Below are 27,530 nucleotides of genomic sequence, written 5' to 3'. Positions count from 1 at the left end.
TCTTCATGTCCTACTTGGAAAGCTTAAGTGGCATTTAAAAGGTTCACAGGCTGTAGACTTGCAGCTTTAGGAGGCAGCCGTGATGCTGGTGTTGTGCTCAGTCAACAACAGTCCCCACTCTATTCTGCAATATAAAAATATGCTCCTTGTTTTGTCCTGAAGTACCTAAGGGCATGGAGTTTTCCCTGGTCACTCTTAACCAAATTTTTAGTAGGGAATGAGTAGTCCTGTGAATACAGAATTGAAGAAGTCTGGCTTCCCGCAGATTGTGCTGGTGTAAGCAAAGCTTTCCTCTTGGTGGGGAAGAGGTGGGCTTTTATACCCAAAACCTGAGAGTAAAGCCAAATTGCAGGGAAGGAAAAGCAGTGACAGGGTGTTACTGGACTCAGGTTATGGTGTGTGGCTTCAGCTTGTCACCCTGATCACTGCTGTTAACAAGGTGGGGACCTGCAGGCTCTTTGTGCTGTGAAGCACCTATTTGACACTGTTGGATTTTTTCACTTCCATCGATCCTGTTGTCTTCATTGTCATAAGGGAAAAATGATGTCTGGACACAGCTTAGCTTAGTCCTTGTTCATTGCATTGGGTGATCAAGATTTACTTTCATAAACAGAGCCAAGTTCAACTAGCAAGACGAACACGTCTCTGACTTGCTGCCCTTCACATGCATTCTTAAAGGTTCAAGCCACATTTGATGAGACTTAAGCATGCAACAGTATAATTGTAAATACGGAGTTATTATTAATTTGTCAGATTACAGCCACCCTGTCAAGCCCCAGCTTTAGATGAAGTTCTGGTTATGGATGCTGCACAAACACACACGCCCTGCTCCAGTAGTTCTAAGCAAAAAATAATCTAAATAAAGCAAAACTCAAGCAAAGCTAACGTTCTTCACCTCCATGCCACACTTTTTGGCAAGCAGTGTTGGTAGGCTGCCATCATTATAAACAACCCTCTGCTTTGTTTTGCAGATCGGACCATCCTGGTGGATACGGCTCTTCCCACTCTGAGAGGCCTTTACATTCTGGGGACTCTCGAGTTCCCCAGCAACTCCAGCAACGTCCTGAGCGCAGCCTGCATTGTGGTGCTGGGGGGTATGCTGAGAGTTGGTAAGTGAGCAGCCTGGGGTCTGGATGCCTGGTGTTTATTTCTGCTCTTGATAGAGGAAGTGGGAAGAAAGACTGCACAGTGTTACTATAAACATGCTGGCCACCGTAATGCCCCATGACTATCTGGCCATCTGCAATGTGGACGCCCAGAATCCCCATTAAGGACAATGATTATCCACTGGAGCTAATTACCTGTTCATTTAACAGCAACATATTACAAATACCGTTGTCTTCACTGAAGATAATGGAGATACTCCTGATTTCATCGTGGCTGAGATTTTATCGGATATGTGTAAAAGTCCTCCCTACGTCATGTGGGGTTGCTTTATGAGACAGTAATTCCTCAGGGCAGGATCTACCTTAGTGTTCAGGCAGTGCCTGGTGTCTGTGAGCATTAGGAAGGCACTTTCTAGGTGACAGAAATATTTAAACCCAACATAAACAGAGTCATGGAGAATCCCCAGAGTGCCTGGAAATCCTGCTGTGGCATAAAATTGGCACAACTGGATTCAGTACATTTGTTCCTCTCATCCTCTACAGGTGAGCACCAGGACTTAAAGGGAGGTACCACCTTGCCCCTACTTCTAGTGCTTTCAGAGTCCCCAATGTCACTGGGGCTGTTCCACATTATTTGCAATGGACAGGATCAGTGTTTTTCCACCCACAAGCAATTACCCACATAATTCTTTTTAAATATCAAGGTTCCTAAAGCCAGGCATTGTATTTACTTACAGGAATCCTTAGGACACTGGGATCACATTGTTGATCACTGCTTGACCTTTCTCAAGATTGGTTTCATGAACTTTAAAAAGAGAATTTGTTTGTGTAATCACCTCCTGAGGAAGTCTGCTCCAATATTTGTTTGTGGTTAATCTCAAGGGACTGTTTAGTTAATACAGTACTGGCCAAAAGAGTTATTTTGCAGTCTTGTGTTTTTCTTTGGAAAAAAGAGGTTTGAAAGCCTAATCTAGGAGGTTAATATATATATATATACTTAAAAGAGTCTCAGTCATTTCTTCTTACACTCTTTTGTAGTTTAAATATGGTTTCATATTGGTTTTAAGGAAAAGCATGTGTTCATTGCAAAAAACACTTATTAAAAAAACATTGAGGCACTTCTTTACTGCACAAACTCCCCTCCAGCACATCTGTCAGTAGTAATGATATTAAAAGCCAAACAGGTATTTGCAGCTGTTGAACCACAGTCCAGCATCTTCTGGAGGGCTATCTTTGCTCTTGTTGCAGCTGTGAGATCATCGGTGGGTAGAGACTCTGCAATTTTCCCGCATCTTATACTGGTTTCTATGCTTGCCTGTAAAACCGGGAGTGCATGCTTTTTTTTTTTTTTTTTTTCCCTTCCTCTTTCTTTTCCCATGTGTTCGAGGCCTAAAGGTAACTTCTTGGAGCCCATCTGTCCAATCCTGACTGTTCTGTGCCTAAAGGAAGGTTTTGAAGCCCATCTGTCCAATCCTACCACACCCTAAAGAAATCCTGACACAAAATAGATAATGAGACAGTTTAGTAAACAGATTTAATACATGTGGACATCAGCATTCAACATTGCCTGAGCAGGATCTGAGGTTGACATCATGTGAGCCAAATCCCCAGGTCCTCCTTGTTGTGTAATTTCTACATGCCCTGTTTTCTGCATAGCGATCTCTGGTCATGTGGCGTTGCTTCCAGTTCGGTGGCCTGGGCCAAAGACTCTCTGGTAGAGACTTAATGTTTTGTTCACTTAAACTGCTAGAGAACAATGATCAGTTCTAGAAAAAAATATGTCCTTTAGAGCACTTGGCATCTTATCTGCAGGGAAAAAGCAAAGTCAGATGGTTAAAACAAGACTATAAGTATACAGGAACTGGGTATATGTAACTATGAGTATGAGAAATAAGTATGAGAAACATGTAACAAATGAAAAAAAAAACAAGTGAAAAATTGGAGTTTATGAAATGACAACAAGAATCTAATTAATTTTATTAAAACAGTGATTTGCAGGGAAACTAGGATGAGAAATACAGTGATTGTTGGAAGATCAGGATTCTTGGGACACCTTTGATCCTGCACGGTCTGTCAGCACTTTCCTCTTCAATGTATGATCACAATCCAGTGTGAATTATGATCAAGAGAATGACTGAGAGATGTGAGATAATTAAAGAGATGTAAAGGGTTGCAAGAACTCTGTCAGAGCCCTTGGACAACCCAGAAGTAAAATGTGTGGATCTATCCCCACAATAATTTCTCTGGGTGCTCCCAGGCCTTCAGTGTTGTTGGACCCGGGGAGATTTTCTGATTACTTCTTCTGTAGTAGTCACTCCCAGGTAAAGAGCTGCTTTTTTTCAATTAAACTTTCAATGTCTCTTTTTTGATGGTATTTGCAATAACATTTTTAGAAACCTCATTTATTTCTACCTCCCTGCATTACCATGCTGTAAAAAAATTATGTATTTTTCCAGTGTATAGAAAGAGAGTTTGAGGTTCAGAGAGATTAAGCAATTTGCTAAATATTGTTAGCACACCTGCGTCATAATAAGAAAAGAAATGTTAGGCTCAACATTAGGGCCATTCCATTCATTTTAACCCAAACATCAGCATTAAAAGAAATGTGCAGAAAGTGCTCTGTTCCACTGCTGAACAAAGCCCTCAACTCCTGATAAGGCTGCAGAAAATGCTGAAGTTTGTTTTGCATGAATTCATCCGCTGGACTCATCCTGAACTCCACTGTACTCAGCTGCTCTTTGCTGGCAGGCTATTTTTGCTTTTTATAGTAGAACTAGCCAAGTCATTATCCAGATAGGATTTCTCTTTTTAGTCTCAACTTGTCACATTATTTTTTCGCAAATCTCATGATGGCTCCTTGTCAGTCATTTCACTCAGTTGAGGCAAGAAGCCTAAGGTCATCATTAGCTCATGCTTGATTGTCTGGAGATGAAACCCCAGACATTTTTTATGTCTCGTCTCTTGCTTGTGGTAAGAGCTCTACTACATTCACTCGCCTTCTTTGCAGTACTAGTAAGAACCCCCATATTGACTTCCCAAAGGGTAAATCACTGTACCTCATGAAACGGCCGTATGTTAGTGATGGTTAATGCTCAGTGTTATAATGGCAATTAGCACACAAGTGAGTTTCCAATTAACTGCCTTTTCCAGCTTCTCCAGTACCTGTTTTGTGGGTCCCATCTTCTTCAGCTGTCAGCTGATTCCTATCTTGCAGTCACATAGCATCCCTGCACAGCTATTCAGCTTGTATGAAGCTGGAATACTGTTGATGTATTGAGAGCAATTTCTTATCCCTGATCACAGAAAAAGTGGTTTGAAAAGTTCATTGCACCATCTGCATACCCTCCAATTAATCTCTTGGCCTCAGTCTGTTTGATTTTTACCCTTTCCAAGCCACTTGGTTTCTTTTAACTGATCGTACCATGTAGGAAAGGGATTTGGTTCACATGTTTAAGGGACTTGAATTTAGGCATAACGTGTGGACATCAGCATGTGAGCTGGCTGTTTCACTAGAGATCTAGTCAATATAGGCAATGGAGCAGCTTCAGTCAATCGGACTAGGCAGTACAGGTATCCAGCACAAATTACAGTCTGTGCTGTATTGTCTGATCTTTGTTGGCTCAGATAGCCAAAGAACATGGAAATATCTGCATTAAGAAACCTAAATGTGGGCATATGAATCTCCCTGGAAACACAGTTCAGTTGCCTCACTACAAGGATTTTGTTTCACTTTGGGCATCCTCTGGTGTCCAACCTGGCCTCCAGTTTCTGTTTAAAAAGCCACTGTCCTACCATTGAACTGCTCTGTCTTGTATGTGCTAACCTCACATAGTGGATTTGGAGGGCACCAGGACTCTCAGGTGGGATTAGACATCTATATTTAGGCAGCTGAATCGTATCCTATGTGTCTCCTTGGACATTCATCTCACTTCTGGCTGCTGGTTCCTACTCCATAGTTGCCTGTCTCTCATCTCTTCTGCCTGTTTGGCAGCACAGATGTAAGAGGCAACCCATGAGATGTCTCCTTGTTTACAGGCTGCTTTTACAGGCTTCTTTGCAGAGTGAAGTCTGGATACCCGAAGGAACAGCTTGGGAAAGAGAACCCATGCTAGGTGACTATCCAGCTGTGTATTGACCGTGAATAAAGTCTTCAAGCTTTCTGGTGACAATACGCTACAGTTTTCAAAATGGCTGAGTAGCTAGAGTCCAAGAAATTTTGGATTCAGGAAATACAGAGCTGATACTGGACATGGTTACACCAAGATATTTAGCAAAGTCTATTTGCCGATGGAAGGGAGAAGATCTTATCGCAGATTTCCTTGCTCTTATATACAACAGCTGTTGCAGAGTGTTATGTTGTAAAGAAAGAAAAGGCTAGAAGGGAGGAAACAACCACTATTCTAGGAAAGAATTGAATGAGTTTTGCTATGGAAAAAGAAAAAAAAAACCCACAACAAAAGTCTATTGGGAAGAACATCTGGAATAAAACTGAAATATGAAAACAATGGAAAATGCTTTTGAAACTCAACAGCAAACTAGATCCAGGCTGCAGTCCAGAATAAGTAAAAATCTGGATAAAAAACCCACACCTTACTCTCTGTTCACTCTTTTTCCCTCCGTATAGTTGCATAGTAGGGTTTTATCCTCTCCGGAGGTTAGGCCTGTTGAAGGTTTATGAACCAGCTGTAACCACTGTGCTAATAGATCTCTGTTGCAATCAAGGCAGCTGGATCTCACACTTCTTCAGGAAAGTACGTAATCAGTGATTACTTTATTAACAGAATAGGTTGTTTCTTATGCATAAGATTATTATATATATGGAGGGGTTTTTTTGCACTGTATAGTACATGCGTTGTGCTGCCAGCACTCCCTGGAAGAACATCAGCTTTAGATACCCCTTGTAGAAGGTCACACACCTGCAGTGAGGCCAACTAATGTGATGTCTACCATCTGACAGACAGTGAACACATCAAGCTGACTGTGCAGTGCCTGTGCAGAAAGCCCAGCTTGTAGGAAGTTGTGCAGCTGCTGCGTACGCACCAGCAGATTGACCTGTGTCTGCACTAAAGGAATACCTGAGACATCCAGAGTGGACAAAACACTGCTCAGGCTGGCAGATATGAATTATATCTGGACAGATGAGAAAAGCCTTCAAACTGCAGATAAAACTTCCAACTAGAAGAACATGTGTTTGAGGAAACCCTGCCTGTTTTCTGCATATGCTCTCTGAAGTCCCTCCTGACTTTTTCTGTACACCTCACCAGACACTTCTGCCAGCTTCTGGTTGCAATTACTTTTTTCTTGTTCTTTGCCAGCAGTGCCTTATTATTGTACCTTATGATCAACCAGTTTGCTCATCAAATTGGTAAGCCTTCCAGTTGTAGTAGGAGTATGAAGTGGGAACCATTTCTGTGCATCTCATGCAGCATAGGTAATTCGACAATTGATGTAATCATATGTAGAACTTGTTCACCACAATAAAGTGGGATAAGTAACTTGAGGTTTTCACATCCAGAGTTCAAAGACAGACACTTAAAGCCCAGATCCTTCACATATGTGTTGCAGAGATTATGATTCCAGTGGTTATGGCACCTTGGTAGTTTTAATAAAACTACTTATTACAAGAGCTGTGGTTTTGTATTACTTTGTAAGGTGATGAAACTTATCCAGCCCCAGTGACTTGTGTGCACTAACTATTTTAGATTTCCCTGTGAGTAAGCTGAGGTAGCTGCCTATTCCATAGCTTCATTTTCATGAGCCATTCTGTAGGGCTGTATTTAGACTAAACCAAAGTGCGTATCTCAGACATTACTTAGCTTTTCCCTTTGTTTTCCTTTGATCTCCATCCATTCATAGACAGAGCATCACCTTTTCAAGACCTGCTTGCTATCTTATATTTTGAACATTCTTCACTTCCTTTCCTAATAATTCTTCAATTCCAAATTATTGCTGACTTTGCTGCGCCATCTCTTTTGTTGTTTTTTTTTTTACTCCTTTTAGTTTATCTGCTTGCTTTCAGTATCTTCATACTCCTCTGGGTCATTGATAAAACATTGCATACCACAAGGCTTGCAAGACCAGACTTTTCTAAGCCAATGCCCTATTCTAGTCAGTCAGCCTGTAAATTAATGTGTGCCATGTTTGTGTTGTACTGGTGTAGTTTGTTAATCAGAAAGTTTTTTGCTACTAATTCAAGCGCCCTGAAGAAGCCAATTATATTATATCAAAGCCATTATCTTTATCAACTAAACCTGTAATCTCATTAGGAGATGATAACAAGGAAGTTTCACGGGACCTTTTTCTATAAAACCAGGTTGATTGGCATTAATTATATCATCCACCTTTAATGATTTATTAATTGATTTCAGAGTTGGACATTATGTTTTTATTTATTTTTCCCCTAGAATCAGTGTCAAGTTGACAGGCCTGTAATTACCTGGGGCTTTTACTTTTATCTTTGTTTGAAATATTGGCACAATGTTAGCTTTCTTCAAGTACTCTGAGACATCGTGAGTGATCACAAACTTACTGAAAAGTCCACCTTGATAGTCCATCTGTTTTCTGGACCAACTCAACCTTAGCACTTGCATGCAGTTTTATATACCGGTGATTTAAAGCTATGGAACTATTAATGGAAATAAGGAAGTATTAAGATTATTTTGTTCCTAAATACACTTAAAACAAATCTAACTTTTCTGCTTATAGATATCTTGTCTTTTGTTGTGTCATATACCATTTACACTTCGCAGCCACTGAAGCATTTCTGTGAACATTACCATCCTATCTTTTTCTTTCTTTTCTAAGATTTTAATATGGTGATGAGCTATTACAAATAGTATTATTATAATGTCTTTGCTTCACACTGATTATATTTTTGGTTTGTGTGTTTGTTTTTTCTTTAACAAGGGTAAACTTCCTTAGCCTATTGTCGTGCTTTTTCAGATTAAAAATCATTAATTTTAGCTAAATGTAGACTTTTAAAGGAGTGATAACTTCCATTTCAAACCTTTAGAATTCACATTTCCAAGCGTTTGTCTGTGATTGCTAAACGTGGAAACCTACTTAGAAATTTTTTTAAAATCGAGGTGAGAATTTGATATATCACATGGCTATTTTAACTGACTTAACTAGAAAAAATAATAATGCTTTGTAACCAGGAGACAGACAGCAACACCAATAATGACACCAACAGTAATTCATGATGACATTTAATAATAACCCCCCACTTTAAGGGGACATCATCATCATTAGGAAATGGTAATTATGAATAACATTTTAAAATCAATATGAAGGTCTCCAAACATTTTTGCTGAGTCTTTCTTTGGTCTTCAGTGTAGCTAATAATTTTATCCCAGAGGGTAAAGGTTGACCTGAGGATTGGGAAAGGTATGCTCAGGCTGAGTATTTTAGATCACAACTTGCTGTGAGGGTGAAGCAGGAAAACAATCACTCCGCACACAAAAATAGACACAAATGTCTGCATAACTCTTCTGCTGCTCTAGGTGGATATTTTTTTAACCTAGTGTGTCAGTGGTGAAAGCACTTTTCACTAGTTTTGCTTTGTGAAGGTAGTATATAGTTACGACACAATCCCTGGTTTTCTTCTGTTCAAACCACACTTACGTGAGTTTAAACAAGAAAGTCACAGATGGTTTGGATGGGCGATGGACACTGTAAGATTGAATTCCTTCCATGTCCCCAGAGAAGATATGAGCTTACTGGTGTGAGATATATTAGATGGGGAGCATGCAAGTCTTGTGCTGTTAGTCTTTTATCCATTTAAAAGCTGTACAGAGAATTCAAATATCCACAGATATCAGCCAGACACTGATGGGGAACAATGAATTTATTTATTGATTTCACTTAATTAAAAAATGCTCTTAAAGAGGAATGTTCTTTAGGACACAAAATCATCTCTCTTTTCCAAACTAGTAATTTTTAAATATTAAAAGAACATGACAGGCCAGCTAATTTTGTACAGATATGTATGTATTTTTTAGTTCTACATCTGCTGCAGTTTTCTGTTGCATAATTGATTTAATCTCTAATTTTAAAGGAACGCTGAACTCTTTTACTGGACTCCACATACATTTCTCCAGGGCAAAAACTGTCCTACTTTTCCCTCCTTAGTATCTGTCTAGTGCTAGGCCATTTTCTTCTGAAACTGTAAACTACCCTTGGTGAAATAAATGAAGTCAAAATTGGAATACAGTTTACTGTACAGATTTATCACCACAAGATAAGAGCACCATCATACACAGCAAAACTTCTTTGACATTTTCTTCCCCCCTGATCTTTTCCCTCAATCTTTCCATTGGTCTGAAAAACCATTTTGCCCATCCTGGCTGCACAACTCATGTCTGGGAACTGGTGAAATTGTAAAGGATCAGAAAGGCAAAAATGGGCTAAGGAGGGAAATGTTAGTTCAGCCATTTAGACCATTAAATTTGGATTCAGACACCCCGGTTCCCCCCTAGTTTCAACATTACAAAAGCTATTGATGCCTCTGTGGTGGGTTATTGCTGTTTTGTCTTTATTGCAGGTTCTTTTCAACATCCCCTAGAAAAGGATTTAAAGCTGTTGATCCTTCTTCGGGCATCTGAAGGGATTTACTGTGATCGTCTGGAGGAAATAAATGTCCACCCAGGGAATATTGGTATGTGCTCACCTTTTCGTAGCAAACCAATCTTAGGCAACTGCCAGATCTACTGCTGTGAGCCTAGGTCATACAGGAAAACATCTAACAAAGGTACACACATTTTTTTTAGCTAAATTTTTTAACTTTCACCAGCTCAATTCCTTTTTTTTTTTTTTGTGAAGATTTTGTTTAGGCCAAATTTGACAGAAGTGAGCAAGTAGGTGGCAATTCCTGAGGTTTCATATGAGAAACTAGAGAGGAGTTAAAAGGACTTGCACACACTTACAAGGGGTTTTCTTGGTTCTAGATTTGAGATTTGTAAAAGGTGGTTGTCAGAACTGAAGTTATTAAAAATAAGATAACCTTGCTGAGTAGAGTGAAATTAATATTGCCAGAGGCATTTGGTCTCAGTTATCTTTGGTCTCTCTTAGGATAAAACAAATGGTCCTCAAGTTTTGAGGCTAGTATTATGTTTAAACTCATATCATTATTTTTAAATGCCTCACTTAAGTAAGATTAATTAAATCCAAGAGCTACTGGATGGATTCAAATACACACATTTAAATATTTCCAAGCATTTGGACCCATACAAAGATTGACAAATGAAGGTTTCTATTAATTTTTACATGTTCTCACATAATTATGGTTAAAGAAATAAATTAACTTTTCTGTTTTCCATGCTTTAAAATATCTTTTAAAAAACACTTGAGTATTGCAAGACATTGTTCATTGCTGAACTTTTGTAAAGATAGTAGAAATTCAAACTGCTATCAAGACAAATTGCCTGGATCAAGATTTGTAGAATATTAAAGAAATTCAGGACAAAGGAAAAAAAAAAACCAACATAAATTAAGAAACAAAAACCCCCACATGATTTGTTTCTGATAGTGACATTGAGAAACTACTACACACATTGATCAAGTGATTACAAACCTAGCAAGTAGCTATGTAGATTGTTTGGAAGGCAGGACGAGGAAATGGATTCTGAGGGGTATTTTAAGTCTACATTACTTAGGAGTTCAAATATAACAAGAGCTAGCAAATGGACTTCCTATGATTTTAGGCTGGAGGAGAAGATAGAGGCATTGCTGTCGTTTAGCACGCTGTCATGGATCAAATGAGACTTCATAACTGTTGATCCTATCCTCTTAAACCACAGCAAATGCAAGATCATAGAAGTTATATTGAATACCTGTCTTGGTGGGATAATCAGGGTTGCATTACCAATGCTTGGTTTTCTTTTGGACGATAAGGATCATGTATCCTGGAAAAATTTGTTTGGGCAGGAGATTAGTCCAAGTGGTAACAGAGGTTCAAATACTTAAAACACAACTCCTCTAAAGCAACATGTCACTATTAGAGTTGCAGAAGAAATTTTGAACTGACTCATACTGAAAGGTTTTAGATCAGGTCAGCAAATGAAAGAAAACATTTCAGTGCAGGAAATCATAATTTTTTTCATGTTTCAAACTTAATCTTCTTGGAAAATGACACCTATATGAAAAATTCTATATTTTGGCTTTTTGCCCTTGCTTTGGATCCCCTTTCCAGAACAAAACAGTGAATTATTCAGACATCAGAAATACAAATAGTAGCTGAGTAATTTTTTGTATTTTTCATTCTTGGAGTTTTTACTTAATTTATTTGCTTAAGGTAGATTTTTTTTTAATTATTTTTTCTTTTTTTTTTTAGGTAAATACTTTGTCTGCAATTCTAGTTTGAGTTAATGAGACTTCTATGGTACAATACCCTTTCTTGGCTTTACACATGGTGGTCATTTTACTTTATTTCTAGTTCACTTTTTATTTCAAGTGGAGGCTATGTGCTGTTCTTACACTTTTCATAAAATATAAAACCATGCTTTAATAAATATAAATATTTCCATGTACTTAGTTGGTTCAGTTCTTCTCAAGTCTCCTTTCCCCTAACTTTTGAACTCCTGCTTTTGTTTTTTTCCAGGGGTTTATGGACACGTGCAAATTTATAGTGCTTATCCTAAGATGTCTTGGACACATCTGGAAACTAATGTTGCTCCTGGCAATGAAAGGTGGTATTTTGCCCAAATACACCTGCAAATATTAAGTTTTGGATCCTGCTCCTATGACTTGTATTAATGTTCCTATGAGTTGTACTGCTCTTTTCCTTTGTGATAGGCTCTGTTTAAACTATATCTAGGTAAAGAACAACTATGCTACACCTTGCAAGAAAATTATACTATTTTAAGATTAATTTTAATTCTAAGGAAGAACAAAGTTGAGATTTTCTTCTTTCCTTCTGTCCTTCCTTCTTTGCTTGCTTCTTCCCTTCTGTCCTCCTTCCTTCTTTCTTTTCCTTCCTCCATCTGTCCCTCTACTTTTTTCTTTGTAGAATGAAGAGATGTACTCAAAAGTGGCTAATATCTTAGTGATTAGGATGTTTGTTTTGTTTTAAGAGACCTACATTAAAATCTCATCTCTGAATTAAGCAAAATTGGGATATGAACCATGTTCTTCAACATCTTAGATCAGTCTTTCACCAGTTTTTGGAGTGAACTTATGAGTCTTAATTTCTCCTGTTAGAGTTAATATTTTTTGTATATGTAATTATTGTCAATTGTCTCAAAGAACATAAGGTTGCCTGTATAGCCTGATGAGTAAGTTTCTGTCTAGGGATGTGAGTCTTCCAAGGTATAGACACGTTTTCACTTAACCTTGGCAAAAATAGCTTTGAAAAGCTACCTTCTCTTTCCCCTGGTGCTGCCATCCATAAGCTTTTACAGCCCCTGCAGCAGACTCATCTTCATCATCACTTACCCATGAATTCAGTCTGAAGGCTTAGTGAAAACCATCACCTAAGGCAGGTTAAGTGGAGTTGCCACAGATGCTTGTTAAGTGAATAGGTGTCTATGGCCTGAAGTTCAAACCTTTCATCTGAACCAGAGAACATGTTTGCATAAGGATCTCCCTGTACATGCACTGACCATTAGTTGGTGTGGGGTGGGCACCTCCTAAGCTGTCACTGGAGCTCTCATTCTTGATTTTGTGTTACAGAAACTTTTTATTGTCTTTTTGCTCTATTTCTTCCAAGTGCTTCATTTTAAACTGAAATATATGTATTCAAAGCAAAAAATTCTATCAGTCAGGCCTAAAAAAAATCTCATTGGAAGAGTTCCAGGCTGGGTAGAGGTGAAATATCAGCATTTAGGGAAGGAATTACTTGGAAACTCATTGTAAAGGTAGGCAATGGAAGCACAACAACCTCACAATTAGAATTTGTTTGTTGTTAGCTCTCACGCAGTTCAGTGTCTAGAGTAGATTAATTGTTTAGGCTTGCTGGATAGTCAGTGGACGAGACAGATACTTACAGATGCTGATTCAAATCATGTAACATTAGAATCCCCTCTGGAAATCCTTCTCTTTCCCTGATTAGAATGGGAGTTCAGAGCAAGAAGATTCTCAACTGAAGCGTGCCAGTTAAATACTTGGATGAAATGGATCCAGGCTAGTATTGGTCTGCTGCCCAGATGTTTTATATGAAATATCACGAGGTGCTAAGATACAAGTATTTGGAGCTCATTCATTGACCTTGAATATGGCACAAAAAGTTGTTTCCATTATTAAGAAAAAGAAAGGGGGAAAAGCTACTTATCATGAAAAGTCTACTAATAGCCAGCTAAGAGTTAATGTGGTTAGACACAGGAAATAGGCAAGTCAGTGCTAGAGCATGAAAACTGAAGGAATTGGCTTTTTTATTGACTGAGAGAAGCTGCTGTATTTATTTTCCGGCACGAACATACACAAGAGTTAGGGAAGAACTTGTGTTGTCAAAGAGGAGGAAAAAAAAATAATAAAAAGGAAAGTATATATTTACTTGCAATGAAAATCTAAATGAGTATTTCAATAGATCAGTATCTTAGATGGTGTCTCTTAAAAGCCACATTTTCTTTTCCTTACTGATTCCTCTCATTAGAATTCTTTGAAATGCAAGAACCAAAAGAGTTATGTTTGGGTTCACAAGATGTAAATTGGAGTGTATGTCTGGGACTGGACTTAAGATTCAACTTCTAGTATGGGTTATATGTAAACTGACAAAAATCCCAAGCATATGCCACAGTAATTCCTACTCTGTGTAGTTTTGCTTCCTCTTTGCCAGTGCATTTATCCTTGAACAGTACACAGTTCTCAGTCACACTAGCACTTTCCTGCCGTTTCAGAAGGTATCCAGTGCTTCCTCTAAGCAAAAAAAAAAAAAAAAAATAATCAAAGTTTGATAGACTTCTCTATTGAATGTTCACAGGTGCTGTGAACTGGAAGTACTCATCTTAAGCCTGCTCATATTTGAAAAAAGGTGTGAGAAAAGACACTACAAAAACTTGTAAACATATATCTCCAGCTCTATCCCTTTAGGACTTTCCTTTCTCTCTACACTTCTGTCACTCCTGACTACATGATGAGGTGTTTTCTCAATTCATTCGGTGGTCTTTTTTCTCAACAATCACCTGAGCAGTATAGACCATCACCTGGCCAGCACCAATAACAGGACACCTGACCACCCCCTGTAATAGGAAAAGGTGTTTATCAAATATATATAAAAACTGATCATTGTCCATTTTGCTTCCATTAAATGCTTTTATTTTCTATATGTGAAGCTAAAACCCTGCTGACCTCCAGATAGAGCTTTGAATGCAAATGGAGATTTTTAGTTGAAAATTGAAAAAGATAATTGTAGGTGTCTGTGTAATGTTTAAGAAGGTAACTAAGCTCCTGGTAGAGTCAGCAGAGTTCTCGGTGCTGGAGCCTAGAGGACTTTGCCACTGCTAAGGGCAGGATTCAGGTACCTAAACATAGGTTTGGGGCTCATCTGAGGTGCCTTTAAGTCCCCTCCATGGCTTCCAGTGGTGTCTCCAGGAACACTCTCCATGAACAACTCCTATCATATCTACCAGCTGATGCCTTAAATATCCTGGAACCTGTCAGGTAACAAGAGGTGCTCTTCTTTAGGGAATCAAATTGTGCTCTGTGTGCCCAGTTCAGAGAGGGCCAAATTGCCTTCCACCCAATACTGACTGTATCCATCAACTATAGCAGAAGCTTAATGCCAAGTGCACACACATACACAACCCTACACAACCTACATTTTGTTGTCTAAGTTCGAAGCTGACTTTCAGCTCTAGGATATTCCTGGCACCAAAAATAGCCTGACACATCTTTAGGAGGCAACGTAATTGAGTCCTGCAACTCCGTACTGGAACAGTATACCTTGTAAATCAGTGGTGTGAAATAGACATTTCAGGATTAATTTCCTTCCACATATTTTAGACATCTGTTTTTGCAGAAAGCCCTAAAGGGGCTTTTCCTAAAGCATAGCCTGTGGATTCTTTCCGAGAGCTGCCTAGGCAAAACTGATGTTCATTTTTTAGGAAATCTGAGAGCATAACTTTCATAACTGTAATGACATTAACTTAATATCTTGCCATGACAGGATTTTTGTGGAGGACGAAGTAGACTGGAATTCTGGTGGAAATATTGTGATCAGCTCTTCCTCCTATGAAGCCCACCAAGCTGAAGTAGTTACACTTAAAGAAGTCAATGGTCATAGCATAAGAATTCATGAACGCCTTCTGCACAGGCACATTGGTAAGGAATCTGCCTTTCCATTTGAGAGTTTTCTTCTGAAGTATTGACTTTCCATTTCATACCTCACCAAGATCAATTTTACTTTATTGAGGTATTTTCATGTCTTCCTCCATTTGCTTTTTCTTTCTGTTTTGATCTGCTAAAAACATGATCCTCAATATTGCGCAGAATGGCTGATTCTAACATAAATTTCTGGGAATAAAATTAATGCTGAATTCAGTGCTGAATAATTTCAGAAAACTTTGTGGTGTTTCGTGTTTTAAGTAGAACTGGTTAACAAAGAAAGAAAGTAACTGAAAGTAAAGGGAAAAAATACAGGTTTTTTGAAGACCATTTGCACAATTTTTGTCATTTTTCAAAACCTGAAAAATTAAAAAAATCCTTTTTTTTCAAATTTCAAAATAGTTAGATCCATGGAGTTTTAAGTGCAAAATTTTACCAATTTCATGGCATGAAATTAATATATTTGTAATCCAATATGTAAATAAACATAAAATATGTATGTAACTCTATTTCCTGTGTAGATTATATGGGATCTGTATTTAGGTGGAAAAATAGATTATTTAATTTTATTTCAACCTATAAAGTAAATCTATCACCATCTATTTAACAAAATAAAAAAACTTCTATTAACAGATCAAATTGTGAAGTTCCAAACCCAGGATTTTTCCTGTGTATAGCAATGTATTTTTTAATTCAGTCTTTAGTCAAGTTAATTGGCATGGAAGTTAGTAGGATGGATAAAAAGGTTCAGAAACAACGTGTGGTTTAATTGGCTGTACCTGTGCTAACACTTGGAACTGGGCCCTATTCTACAATTGTCCTCAGTGTTAAATGCTAGTAGCCTCCATGGCACATTTTGTATGACAGTTGCATTTGAAAATAATAATAATAAAAAAAGTAGTTCAAAAGATAACACATCTAGACTCCATTTCCAGTAGTTTGTACATTGCCTTTCTTTTTTTGTGAGGGAAGGAAGAACCCTGCCAGTCAGTCTTGGGGCCAGAGAATGGTTCTTAACCTATTTTCTCAGCTAATGTAGATATAATAAGAGTATCCTGAGATGAAATGATTGCATACACATTGAGTACTGCAGCAGTTGTTAGATATAGCTGAAAAAAAAAAAAAGAAAAAAAGGACTCATGGGAGAACTGAGCTACATAAATACTGGGATTCACCTGGGCAAATGTAGATATCTACAGTAAATGTTCACACATGAGCTAGTCAATCTCAGCTCCCTTGATAATCAAAGCAAAAAAACACATACTTCTTGTTTCTATTTAATCTCCCCCTAAAGCAGATGTGTAAAATAGATAACAAATCACACTTGAGAATTGCCTATTGCTCTCCATTGTGCATAAAACCAGTTTGGATAAGTAAATCATATCTGTAGGTATCTGAAGTCACCTGAGTCTAATTCCAAGCTAGACATCTGCATAAACTCTCTCAAAAGTCTTGTTTAGGAAGGCTTTGTTTAGAAAATGCACACAACCACAACAAGACTCCGTGCAAGTTGTTTTTAGCATTGTCATTGGTCTGATCCTAATGAGAATTCATGGAGATCAGCTCTGCAGCATACTGAAGAATAACTCCAGCACATATAGCTTAGAAAAGATGAAGTGTGAATCTGTTCATTGATTTGGCGTCTGCACACCGCAGGGAAAAGGTTTAGCACATTCTTTTTCTAAAAATGAAAAATGTTGGTAAAATATAAGTGCGTGGTGAATATTTGATGGGCAGGTGGCCTTTCTGTTTTTGTGTTGATGCATGTAGGTTGTGCTGGAGGAAAAACACACCTGAATGTCAGCGCATATTCTGAAGAGAGGCTGAGCATAAGCTGTCAGGCTTTATGTCCCTCAAAGCAATGGTTTATAGGTATGATAGACACTTATCACATTTTCTTTCTTGAAACTCTCCAGGGCATTCCCATGACACAGAAGACGGTAGACGCATCCCTTTGGCTGCGGAGGTTGGACTCTTAACACGGAACATACAGATAAAATCTGATGTGGTTTGCACTGGGAGGATGCTGGTGGGACGTTTTACAGACTCTGGTGGAAGAGAGTTTGAAGGTACTTGAGATTCACCTGTCCTCCTTGACCAGACCAGTTCTGCCTGAGAAAGTACAGTCTAAGAACGGATGTATCCGTTCACATGTGCTGTGCAACTCTAAGTGAACTATGACTCTGCAACATGTATGAAACTTGAGTGCTAATAATATTTCATACATAATGGGATATATTTTAGGAGGGTCTGTTCTGTGGTTAGATGTTTTCTGCTGTAACTTTATATATATTTATTATCAAATATCCATTGCTGGCAACACACTGGCAAAGACTGCCTGCTATTATATGCCTGAGTACTGTTTAGATGGCTGTCACCCTTACCAGTTCTGAAGTAATTTTGTAGCTTCTGTTTCACTATAGTTATCTCATTGCAGGTGTCCTTCAAATCTTAAATACAGAATTTTTGAACTTTGGGCCTCCTCAGCTTTCTGCCGTCGAATTCAGGAACATATCTCAAAAGTCCTCAGTGGTGTCATCCAGCATCAGTAGTAGCTGCGGAGCTGGCATTAAAGCGGTCATGAGCAGCTGGATCTTGTTGCATGATAACATGGTGTTCAATACAGTTGGACCTGGCATTGATTTGGAAGGGCAAAATCATTCTCTCATCAGGAACCTTGTTATTCTGAGCAGGCAGCCAGAAGGCTCACTAAACTGGGTTGCTGCCATCAAGGTGAACCTTGTAATTGGTGTCTCCCTCTGTGGCAATGCTGTGGCAGGATCTGAGCGAATTGGCTTCCATATCAGGGGCCAAGATTGTTTGTTAGATGGAGAGTACTGCAGTGAAAATGTGGCTCATTCATGTCTCCATGGTATTCATCTCTATCAGGAAGATGGATTTCAGACCTGCACTAGAATCACAGGCTTTCTATCCTATAAGAATTATGACTATGGTGTCATGTTCCATCTTGGAAGCAGCGTCGTCATGGACAATGTGGTGCTGGTGGACAACACCGTGGGTCTCATGCCAGTAGTGTACTGTCTCTACGCCATGCAATGCCACACAGGGAAAAGATTCATAGAGCTTAGAAACTCCATCATTGTGGCAACAAGCTCAACTTTTGACTGTATCACAGACAGGATCAAGCCTCACTCAGCTGATCTAACAGCCAAGGATCGACCACCATCCTACCCTCTAAGAGGCCGTGTTGGGATTTTATGGCCTACATTTACCACTGTTCTCAGCCAAAGGCCAGAAAACCCATGGCACAAGACTGGGCATTGTCCAAAAGTCCTGGGGCTCATGAAGCTGAAAGGTTGGTCTTCCATGTCCACTAGGCAGACTATTCTGTCACTGCTTTTCTTGACTAATTTAATTTTTCCAATTGAAGTTACAGCTTTCCACACCACAAGTGGTCATGGTGGAGAAATCCAAGCCTCAGTGGAATTAGTAACAGAATTGCTCACCAGTTTGATACGTTCATTAAAAAGAAATTAATTATTTGGTATTTTTCATTTACTGCATTTACTGCAGGATAATTATGTCATGTGCTAATGTATATATTTTATCTCAAACATGCCTGCCTTTTGTACTATCTATTTTTCCACCTGATTCATCTCTCTGATCTACAGTTACCTCTAGCTAAATAAAGATAACAAGTTTGAGAAGTGAATAGCACACTTTGTATAGAATTTGCGTAGAACATAATGACTACAGCTGCACAGAAACAGTTATGGCTTTTATTGTTAGAAGGGATTGCACAAGAGGAATAAAAGTCAGTTATGTATCCCTCGTCTTTGGTTCAAATGAATTTTACAGTCCCCAGAGTAGTATTTGCATTTAGCAGAACCTAAATAGCTGCTTGCCATGGTGGGATCTAAATACCTCAGTTTTTCATGCCTTTATCCCTCATTGCTACCTACTTCTGTAAGAAAATACATTATCCTCTTTTTACTGAAGAATAAGAGAATCAGAGAAAGACAAACAGAATTGCCTAGGGTATTGCAGAAAACTTGCGGCAAAACCATGGATTTTGTAGCTGCGTAACAGTTCAGTGTCAGAGCCAAGCCTGTGTTACCAGACCCAGCTCATTTTCTGTTCTTATCTGGCAAGTGGATAAACTGTCCAAGGCATGTTGTCATTAGACTGGTTCTTACTCATTCAGATGAAAATTTATTAATCATTCTTACTTTTGTTTCTTTCTCAGTTACCATTTTGTTTGACTTCATTTCATATGGGTATGACTTGGCTTGTGTCAACTTAGGACGTAACTTGGCTACAAAATATTCTAAAGCCAACTGAGGATCTATGATCAAGCAATTATTCTGATACAAAAATTATTTGTACATATATATATGTATACACACACACACACACATATGGGAGCAATTTAACATGGAAAATGTCATAGAGCCTTTCTTTCTCTACTTCTGGCACTTCCCCAACCACTTTTCCTCACTTGATCTTCTCTTAATCCCTGGCAGAAGTCACCTTTACTGGTTTTACAAAAAGCTGCTACAGTGAAGACAGGGATGTCTGCATCATGTCAAATGCTGACCATTTAGGCATCATGCCTCTTATCACAGCAGAGTCATCAAGGATGTTACATGTCAATGAGAGGGACAAGTTCTACTTTCACCCAACAAGGTAATATGTTTCATTTTGAACTATATTTTTCAATGGCTTGTGGGGGAAAAAAAAAAAGAAAAAGAAAAAAAAAAGGAGCACCCTCAGTTTTGGGCCCATCTTCACCTCTGTATCAGCTGTTTTTTTTTATTGTCTTACAATGATTTTAAGCAATTAGCTTAGACTGGATGTCTAGCTGCAGAGCAGTCCCATTCTTTGTCTCTGTCTCTGCTTTTGTACTGCTCCTGTCTGTCAAAAGTCAGGCTCAGCCATCAAACAAACATGCACAGAAAAACTGAAATCCAGGGGGGAAAAAAAAAAAAGCAAAGAAAAAAAGAAAAAAAAGAGAAGAAAAACCTTAGCAAACTTAGTCTAGGGCAATTTTTGAAAATTTAAGGTTCAGATTCCATCAAGGTGCTTCTCCAGAATAATCCTCTTGGATTTCCCTTTTTACTGACATTTGTATAGCAGAACAAGCCCCACATATCCCATTTCTTAAAACTCCATCCTGAGCACCTCTGAATTCTCAACCGCAAGCTTCAGAAAATGTCAGGACCTCCAGCAAAAAACCCTGAGATACGGAATGTCCTTTTGATTGGGGAAGCGGAGCTTGATTTTTGCCTGCGAGATCACATTGGAAATGTTGGTCAGTACCAGGCAGGCTGTGAGATGTCAAATGATTGCCAGAACTGCTCCTGCCCAGGGAGAATATCGTCTGTGCATGTAGAAACATGGAAGAGGGAGGGAAAAGCTTCATCTATAACCTTAAAACACTGCTGGTTGCAGCAGTTTAAACATACCACGTCCAATGGAAACCACATGCCTATTTATTTATTACAACCAGAGAACACAGCACAGAGGCTATGTCAGGAAAGCCTTGAAGTAGCAAAAAAATCCAGCATGGACTCCACTTGCCAGTCAAAAATAATTGGAGGTGTCCCACACTGCTATGTTTAGAGCCCCTCCAGCCTTCTGCCAGAATTTTTGCTTTTTGCTCTGGGCATTAGTTTGAGTGTAGATTTCTGAGACCTGTCCAGCTTGTCAGCTCCCATTATGTTTCACTTTTGTGTCCATCCCACAATATTATGCTATTAGTGAGCTGCTGAATACAGAGTCCACTGCAAGGGCTGGTGATTTTCAAACATGATGAATGCATATGGATAACTGAATGCTTTCCTAGTAGTCTGGCAAACCTCTGCGGTGATTACATCCCTCAGTACTCCTTGTGCATTATCTGCGTGCATTTATTTAATCCACCTCTGCAGCTGCTGAGCTTGACCTGGGCTGTGGCTGCATAACAATGCTTCAGCATCCTGGAGGGATGTCTTGGTGGATATGTCCTGTCAAAGAGAAGGTGAGAATTGCCTTAGAGCAAGAGAGGAAATGGAAACATCAGACAATATAGCAACACCATGAGATACTTTGCTTGTCCTACTAGTAGACCTAACCATCTGAAACGCTGGATCTTCTGAGAAATGTCCAGGAATTGAACTAGCTGTCAGGATCAGAGGAACTATCTTTGTTCTCCATCTATTTTGAGCTGTGTTTGCTGGGGCCATTGTCCCATTTGTTTCTCTGCCATTCCTGTAAACCTCTACATTCAAAATACCAATAATTGGGTTGTTCCAATCTGAGCCCAAGAAATTCTAATTTTTCTTCAAGACCATGTAGTAATCTGAAGATGTTTTCCTGGACTTCTCTGGATTACAAGTCATCGTCTTTCATTGTATTTTGTAATAGGAATGATATGGCCACTTGGCTAGTTCCTTTAAGCTGTGTTAAACCTTTAGTCAAAATGCAGTTAAAAGCACTTAAAATTCTCAAAATGTGATTTAGCTCACTGCACTTCAGTGATCAAAAAATTAAGTGTGTAATCTAAAGAAAACACTAAATTCTTTCTGTAGTCAATAGAGACCCTTGTCTAGGAAATGATTAATCTCAACTGTCACATATATGTCTCAGGTGAGGTGAGCTCTCCTCCAACAAACATGTCCTGTTGCAGATACCTCCCTCCATGGATGCCAGTTTTTAATGATTTACATAGACATTTATAGCCTTTTTTGTCTGCTTCAAGCCACTAAAGTTACAAATCCCTCCTGAGAGTATACTGATGATAAAATTAGATAAACTTTTTTTGAAATTAGATGTAACTTGATGAAATACAATATCATGGCATCCAAAAAGAGCTTTGTCCTTGTTTGGACTAATGCTCTGAAATGCTAACCTGATTAGTCTTATTTTCAAAGTATGGTTTAGTTCTATTCTTAGGACCTGAATCTGTCATTAGAAAGAGAGAAGTAGCTATTTGTTGTCTGGGAGACAGTACTGGTTGAGTAATCAGTTACTACTAGATATGTGTGATTAGGTGATGAAACCCTGGCTCAGGTGTACCTTTGGGGTGAAATCCACGTGCAATTCACTTTAAGACCATCAAAACCACAAAAGTTACATTGAATCTCCAAACCCATCTTTGTATTAAAACATAAATTAGGACAATAATCCTTTCAGACACAGTCCCAAACACCTGATTATGAAAGAACAGCAACAACAAACAAAACAGGGTTATAAACATAGCAATCCTTATGCACTGTGTCCTATTAGAAAGTTATTTCTCTTTCAAGTTTGCTTCTGCTTTAGAAATGTTAAGTGGCTCCTTCACCTGCAACAAGCTTCTCTGAATCCTTAGCAGAAGTCTCTTTAATTTGTTTCTTATGGTTATGTTAATACTAGCAAATTAAGTAGAGCCAAGGAACTGGCCATCAGAACTTGAGTTTTAGCACTGTTCAACTCTTAGCATGGTCACTGGCTTGTTTTTGGCATGAGCCAGCTAGCGTTGACCCAACTAGTGTCATAGCTCAGGAACTGCTCAAGGACTTTTCTAAACTGATAGTTTGAATGTGACCATCCTGTTTTGAACGCTAAAGGAATTTAACTCTACAAACACGGACAGACTGTACCAGCTGATCTAGGAAAAGCATGGGTTCTGAAACTGGCTAACTTGGATAGATGGACCCTCTGTGGCCTGACTGTAAATCTTCCTCCTGCTTGTTCCAGGAGTCTCCAAGCTTTTGTTTAAGATGTGTGTGCCCTTCTGGCTCCCTTTCTCATATATTCTGCCATTTAACCTTGCTTCATGCTTTCATCTGCATAAATATAGTTGTTTATGGGAAGGTGCAATTTTCTGACCCTTCAGAGGGCTTTCCCATTCCAAAGTGCAGAGGTAAGAGCAAGGCAAACAGGTACTACTGGGCAGCCAGCGCTTTTTAACAAAATACTACGTACAACACACACCAATCTTTAAGCAATAACTAAACAATCCATCATCTGGTGGATGTGAAAGAGCAATGCCTGTTCTGTATCAGCACTGTACACTGCAGCACAGATATTCCTCGTCGCTTCGTGCCATAACAGCCAATACATGTTTCTCCTTCACTCAGCAACTACAGGTTTCATCTGCCTGGTTATATTGATGGTTGCATTATTGCAGTTCCTCAAATCAGAAAAGCCAAAAAGGATCCAGAGTTACTCAAACTGCAACTGTATAGCTGGTTTTAAGGACAGTGATGGTCCACACTGGCCAAAACCAGCCCCAAGGAGGAAGACATATGGAAATAGAAGTTATGTTGGAAAGAAGATGACTTTCTCTGTCCAAACCCAGCCAACATTTGGAAAGAGAGGATGTTGAGTTGTTGGGTTTTTTTTGTCAGTTTGGATACAAACAGGCCAAAATATCAATATTGCTGCAGAATTTCTTTGCAGAGTATGCCAAAGTATGCTTAGGTTTCTTTCATTTTCACTAATTTTCCATTTTTTACTTTTCTCGGGCATGTGAGTTCATCTGGTAAATATTAAGACATTGCATGTATGTGCAGGAGTGTTTGTTTCCAGTGTAAATAAATTACAAACAAGAGCACAAAATGTTTCCTTTGTTCTCTTCTCCATAATAACATTACCTCTCCTACCTGTCAGTGTACAGACTTCTGAAGACACCATGTTCCCTGAAAAGAGATGCAAAGGCTCGAGGAAGGCGCTTTTCAAGGATTTGGATGGAGGTGTCTTGGACCTAGATCCACCTGTTTCTGTTTTCCCAAAGTCAGAATTTGAATGGATACAGTTCTACTTGCAAGCTGGTAAGTACCTGTGCTGTCAGCAGTGCTTGCAAAGTCATGCATACATTTGACCCATGGGATACAATTTCACCCCAGGCTTTCACTGAGACCTACAGCTGAGGACGAGATGGTGGTGGTCCCAGATTGTGTGATGCCTTTCCAGGATGGATGTAGTGAATTATAGTGTAGAAGTCTGGCAGGCCTCATTGCACAGCTCCGTGTCCACCAGTGCCTCTCTGCCTTCTTGCAGAATCATGTCACCTGGCATCCTTAAGCCCCTTTGGGGTTTAATTAATTCACTTTAAGACCAGAACAGAACTTATGTGCCCTTTGCAAAACCCTCTGGGACCACTGACACATGCCGTGTGAATGCTATGTAAGTGCAAAACAATAACAATAATTGGCCCAGCAAGGATTTTCATCCATATCCCACTGAGGAGACAATCAAGCTCAAAACCCACTCCAGAAGTTTAAAGAACGCTCCCTCTGGTTTAAAAAGGCCCATTCTGCTCAGTAACCACTTTCTGAAGGTTCACACAGCAAGGCTCCATTCTCATCCTGATTAAAACTCTGCTCTCTGATTCCAAATAAACTCTTTAATTAGAATTAGCGTTTCCTGTGCCTGCTGCTGAAGGCGGACATTTTGCTGAAAAGGCGCATCATGTGTGACTTCAGCGGTATGGGAGACTGATGGAAGGGACTGTAATTAATCCTGTTTTCCATCCCACTCTAATACTGATTAAACACCAGAACTTTAATCTTTAAACAAAATGCCTAATGTGTACCCAGTAAAGGCTTTTCCTCTAAGGATCCCACTCGAACTGGCTGCTTACAGGGCTGATTAATGTGTTCTTTAGTTGTAAACACACTGGTTTTTACTCCACCTTTTCTGTCCTGACTATGAATTGCATGCAAGTGCGATACCCTAGCGGTATTACCACTTAACACCTGCATATTAATGCATACATCTTTTTGCATACAGAACATGGATTTTATTTACATTCATACCATTTTTAACACACCCTGGTACACAGTCACAGGCGTGCCAGGAATCTGCACCATCTAAAGTGCACTGACAGTGCAACCTGCACTCCACAGGGTTTATCTTCTTGTGGAATGGAGGTGACAGCATATGGTAAACGCTGCCTGCTTCTGAGGCTGTAACAAAATTGCTGTTTTCTTCTTGCTGCCCAAATATGAATGAAGATCTTTTTTCCCCCTGCCTTCACAACTGTGTGTTAAATTCCTCTGTATTTCCCATTCTGACCTGCAGTTCCTTTCCTCTCGATGTTGACATTTGGAAAGGCACAGCCTGATGTGCAGGTGAATTCATAGTCACCTTCTTCCCTTCTCTACCCCCTCCTCCTCCTTCTTGAAAGTTGCAGTATGGAGTATTTTGCACATTGCAACACAGGCTCTCATGCTAGACAAGCAGGAGAAAACGCTCACCTTTCCTGCCCCCACAGGCCTTCCATGGGGCCAGATTCACCCTTGGCATGACAGTGCTTCAAGGCCAGTGGAGATGGTGGTGTTATGATGTTGTTGAGCAGCTTTTGGCTTTAATATCTGCCTTTCTGAAGTACTGCCTTTCCTGAATCCAGATGACCATTTGGTACTTACGTTATCTGAGTGGTCAAGACCCACCTGCTGAGTCTCTCATCCATGTGTCCACCTGGTACCTTTTGTCCCTGAGTTACCACTCAGGTTACCAGTGGCAAACCTAAGTAATTCTGACCACTTCCAGCAGCTTCATCAGAGCACTGCAATGCAGTGGCTAGTTCTCTGCTAGCCTGACTAACCACAGAAACAAGAGATAGACTTTTCAGGTAGCTACACAACATCCTTGCCATTCCCTTGTGAGGGACACAAGTTTCTTTGAGACTTAAGATCTCTGGCTTTCCACATCCTCTTAAGTACACCTTTATCCAGGTGCATATATATATACATTCCCTTTAAGCTTCCAGTTTGGACAATCAGCTTAGAAATTATTTGCCCTCAGCCATTCCTAGATATTTTGATTACTCCAGGGGGAGCAAACCAAAACATGCGTTATACTTGAGGGATGCAAAAGCCAGGAAGATGCTTTCTCAGAAGAATACATAGGGAAGAAGCTGTGAGAGCCATAACTGAGGCACAGGGGATCATTCAGTTTGATATCAATGCCTCTGAATTTGCATGACATCTTTTATTGAAAATGCAATCAATATAGAATATGTGTTATATATTATTTATATATGTGTGTGTGTGTATGCAACAGGCAAGGAAGGGCCACTTTGCTTCTTGAAATCTGCCCACTGCAGGTGGGCAGTAGCAAGCCATGCAATGTATAATTAATTATGTACCCACTTTTTTTTTTTCTTTTGTCTTCCTGTGTGCTTGGTCTTTTGTCTTTCTGGGTTCCTCCTGTGTGCTTGATCTTTTATGTGCTGTCTTAGTTCTTTGGGTAAGGGACCAGGTCTTCTTATTTTGGCTTTCTGTAGAAGCAGAGTTGTTCACGTGAAACTGAAGGTTTAGTTTTCTGGATAAACAGAGAATTCAGAAAAAAACCCCAACAAACCAGGAGGGAACAGATAAAAGATTTTTGTTACTATTATTTCTACTAAAAGAAAAATGAGCAACAACAAAACTGGTTTTGAGTTAAACAAAGCATAATTATTTTTCAATCTAAAGGTACTTTTTGCTTTTTTCTTTTAAATATAATGCTGCGAAAGTTTAGAATGAAATGTTTTCCAGCACGCACACCCCTGAATCATTTATGAGGAACTTTCACAGTATCATTTTTCAAATTATCCAAAACAATTTAATGAGTTTAACATGAATTTGTAACTATTTTAATCTCTTTGAGCTGCCATTTTTGGATGACAAAATGTTTTTCTCTCAAAACTCATCTCTATACCAAACCTCTTACAAAAGAGCTTGGGGCCAGGCCTGGAGCAGCAAATGGTACCACAATACAGGAAATACCAGAATCACAACCTGTACAGCAGAACTAGCTATAAACATGCGTGTGTCTAGCTGAGGAATGAAGGGTAAATGAACAGTTTATGTACTCAGTTGAGTTCTGTGTCCACATTAAAAGCCCTACTCCACGAAGGAGACCTGATACAACCATCACTTCTACAGTTAGTTTCGACCATTTGCTGGCTACCCGCAATATTTATAGGGCTCTGTTTATTGTACTGCCTCATGCCTGTAATCTGACAACACACAACTCCCAGAGACATTGAAGTTTGTTGCCTTCCCTTGGTGGAACTGTAGCTGAAGGCCAGAGGCTGGTAGAAGATTCAGCTGACCCCACTTCCATTGTCTTCAGTGTCCTTTCTAGTGAACAAAGCGAGATGGACACCTTAAGGGCACAACTGAAGTGGGCTGATACATGTATGTCTGAGAGATTAAACCAATTTTTTCAGGTTTTAGTCTAGAGCCTGCAGAC

The 27,530-nt window shown here is 39.3% G+C and overlaps 1 protein-coding gene across 2 annotated transcripts in view; it reads left to right on the top strand.

Annotated features, from left to right (window-relative positions):
* Positions 1–27,530, top strand: part of PKHD1 (PKHD1 ciliary IPT domain containing fibrocystin/polyductin) — a 279,722-nt gene that overhangs the window by 178,582 nt on the left and 73,610 nt on the right. For both annotated transcript variants that reach the window (XM_027789196.2, XM_027789199.2), the window contains exons 53-60: positions 972–1,109; positions 9,649–9,762; positions 11,704–11,791; positions 15,205–15,359; positions 17,279–17,431; positions 17,800–18,678; positions 19,847–20,009; positions 23,958–24,118. In XM_027789196.2, coding sequence (XP_027644997.2) covers positions 972–1,109; positions 9,649–9,762; positions 11,704–11,791; positions 15,205–15,359; positions 17,279–17,431; positions 17,800–18,678; positions 19,847–20,009; positions 23,958–24,118 — 1,851 coding nt within the window. The remainder of the gene's footprint in view (positions 1–971; positions 1,110–9,648; positions 9,763–11,703; positions 11,792–15,204; positions 15,360–17,278; positions 17,432–17,799; positions 18,679–19,846; positions 20,010–23,957; positions 24,119–27,530) is intronic.

This window comes from Falco peregrinus, chromosome 7 (assembly GCF_023634155.1).
Source record: "Falco peregrinus isolate bFalPer1 chromosome 7, bFalPer1.pri, whole genome shotgun sequence".
Taxonomy (NCBI): Eukaryota; Metazoa; Chordata; class Aves; order Falconiformes; family Falconidae; genus Falco; species Falco peregrinus.
Note: the sequence above shows the minus strand (reverse complement) of the source record. Positions and strands in the feature narration are given on the sequence as shown.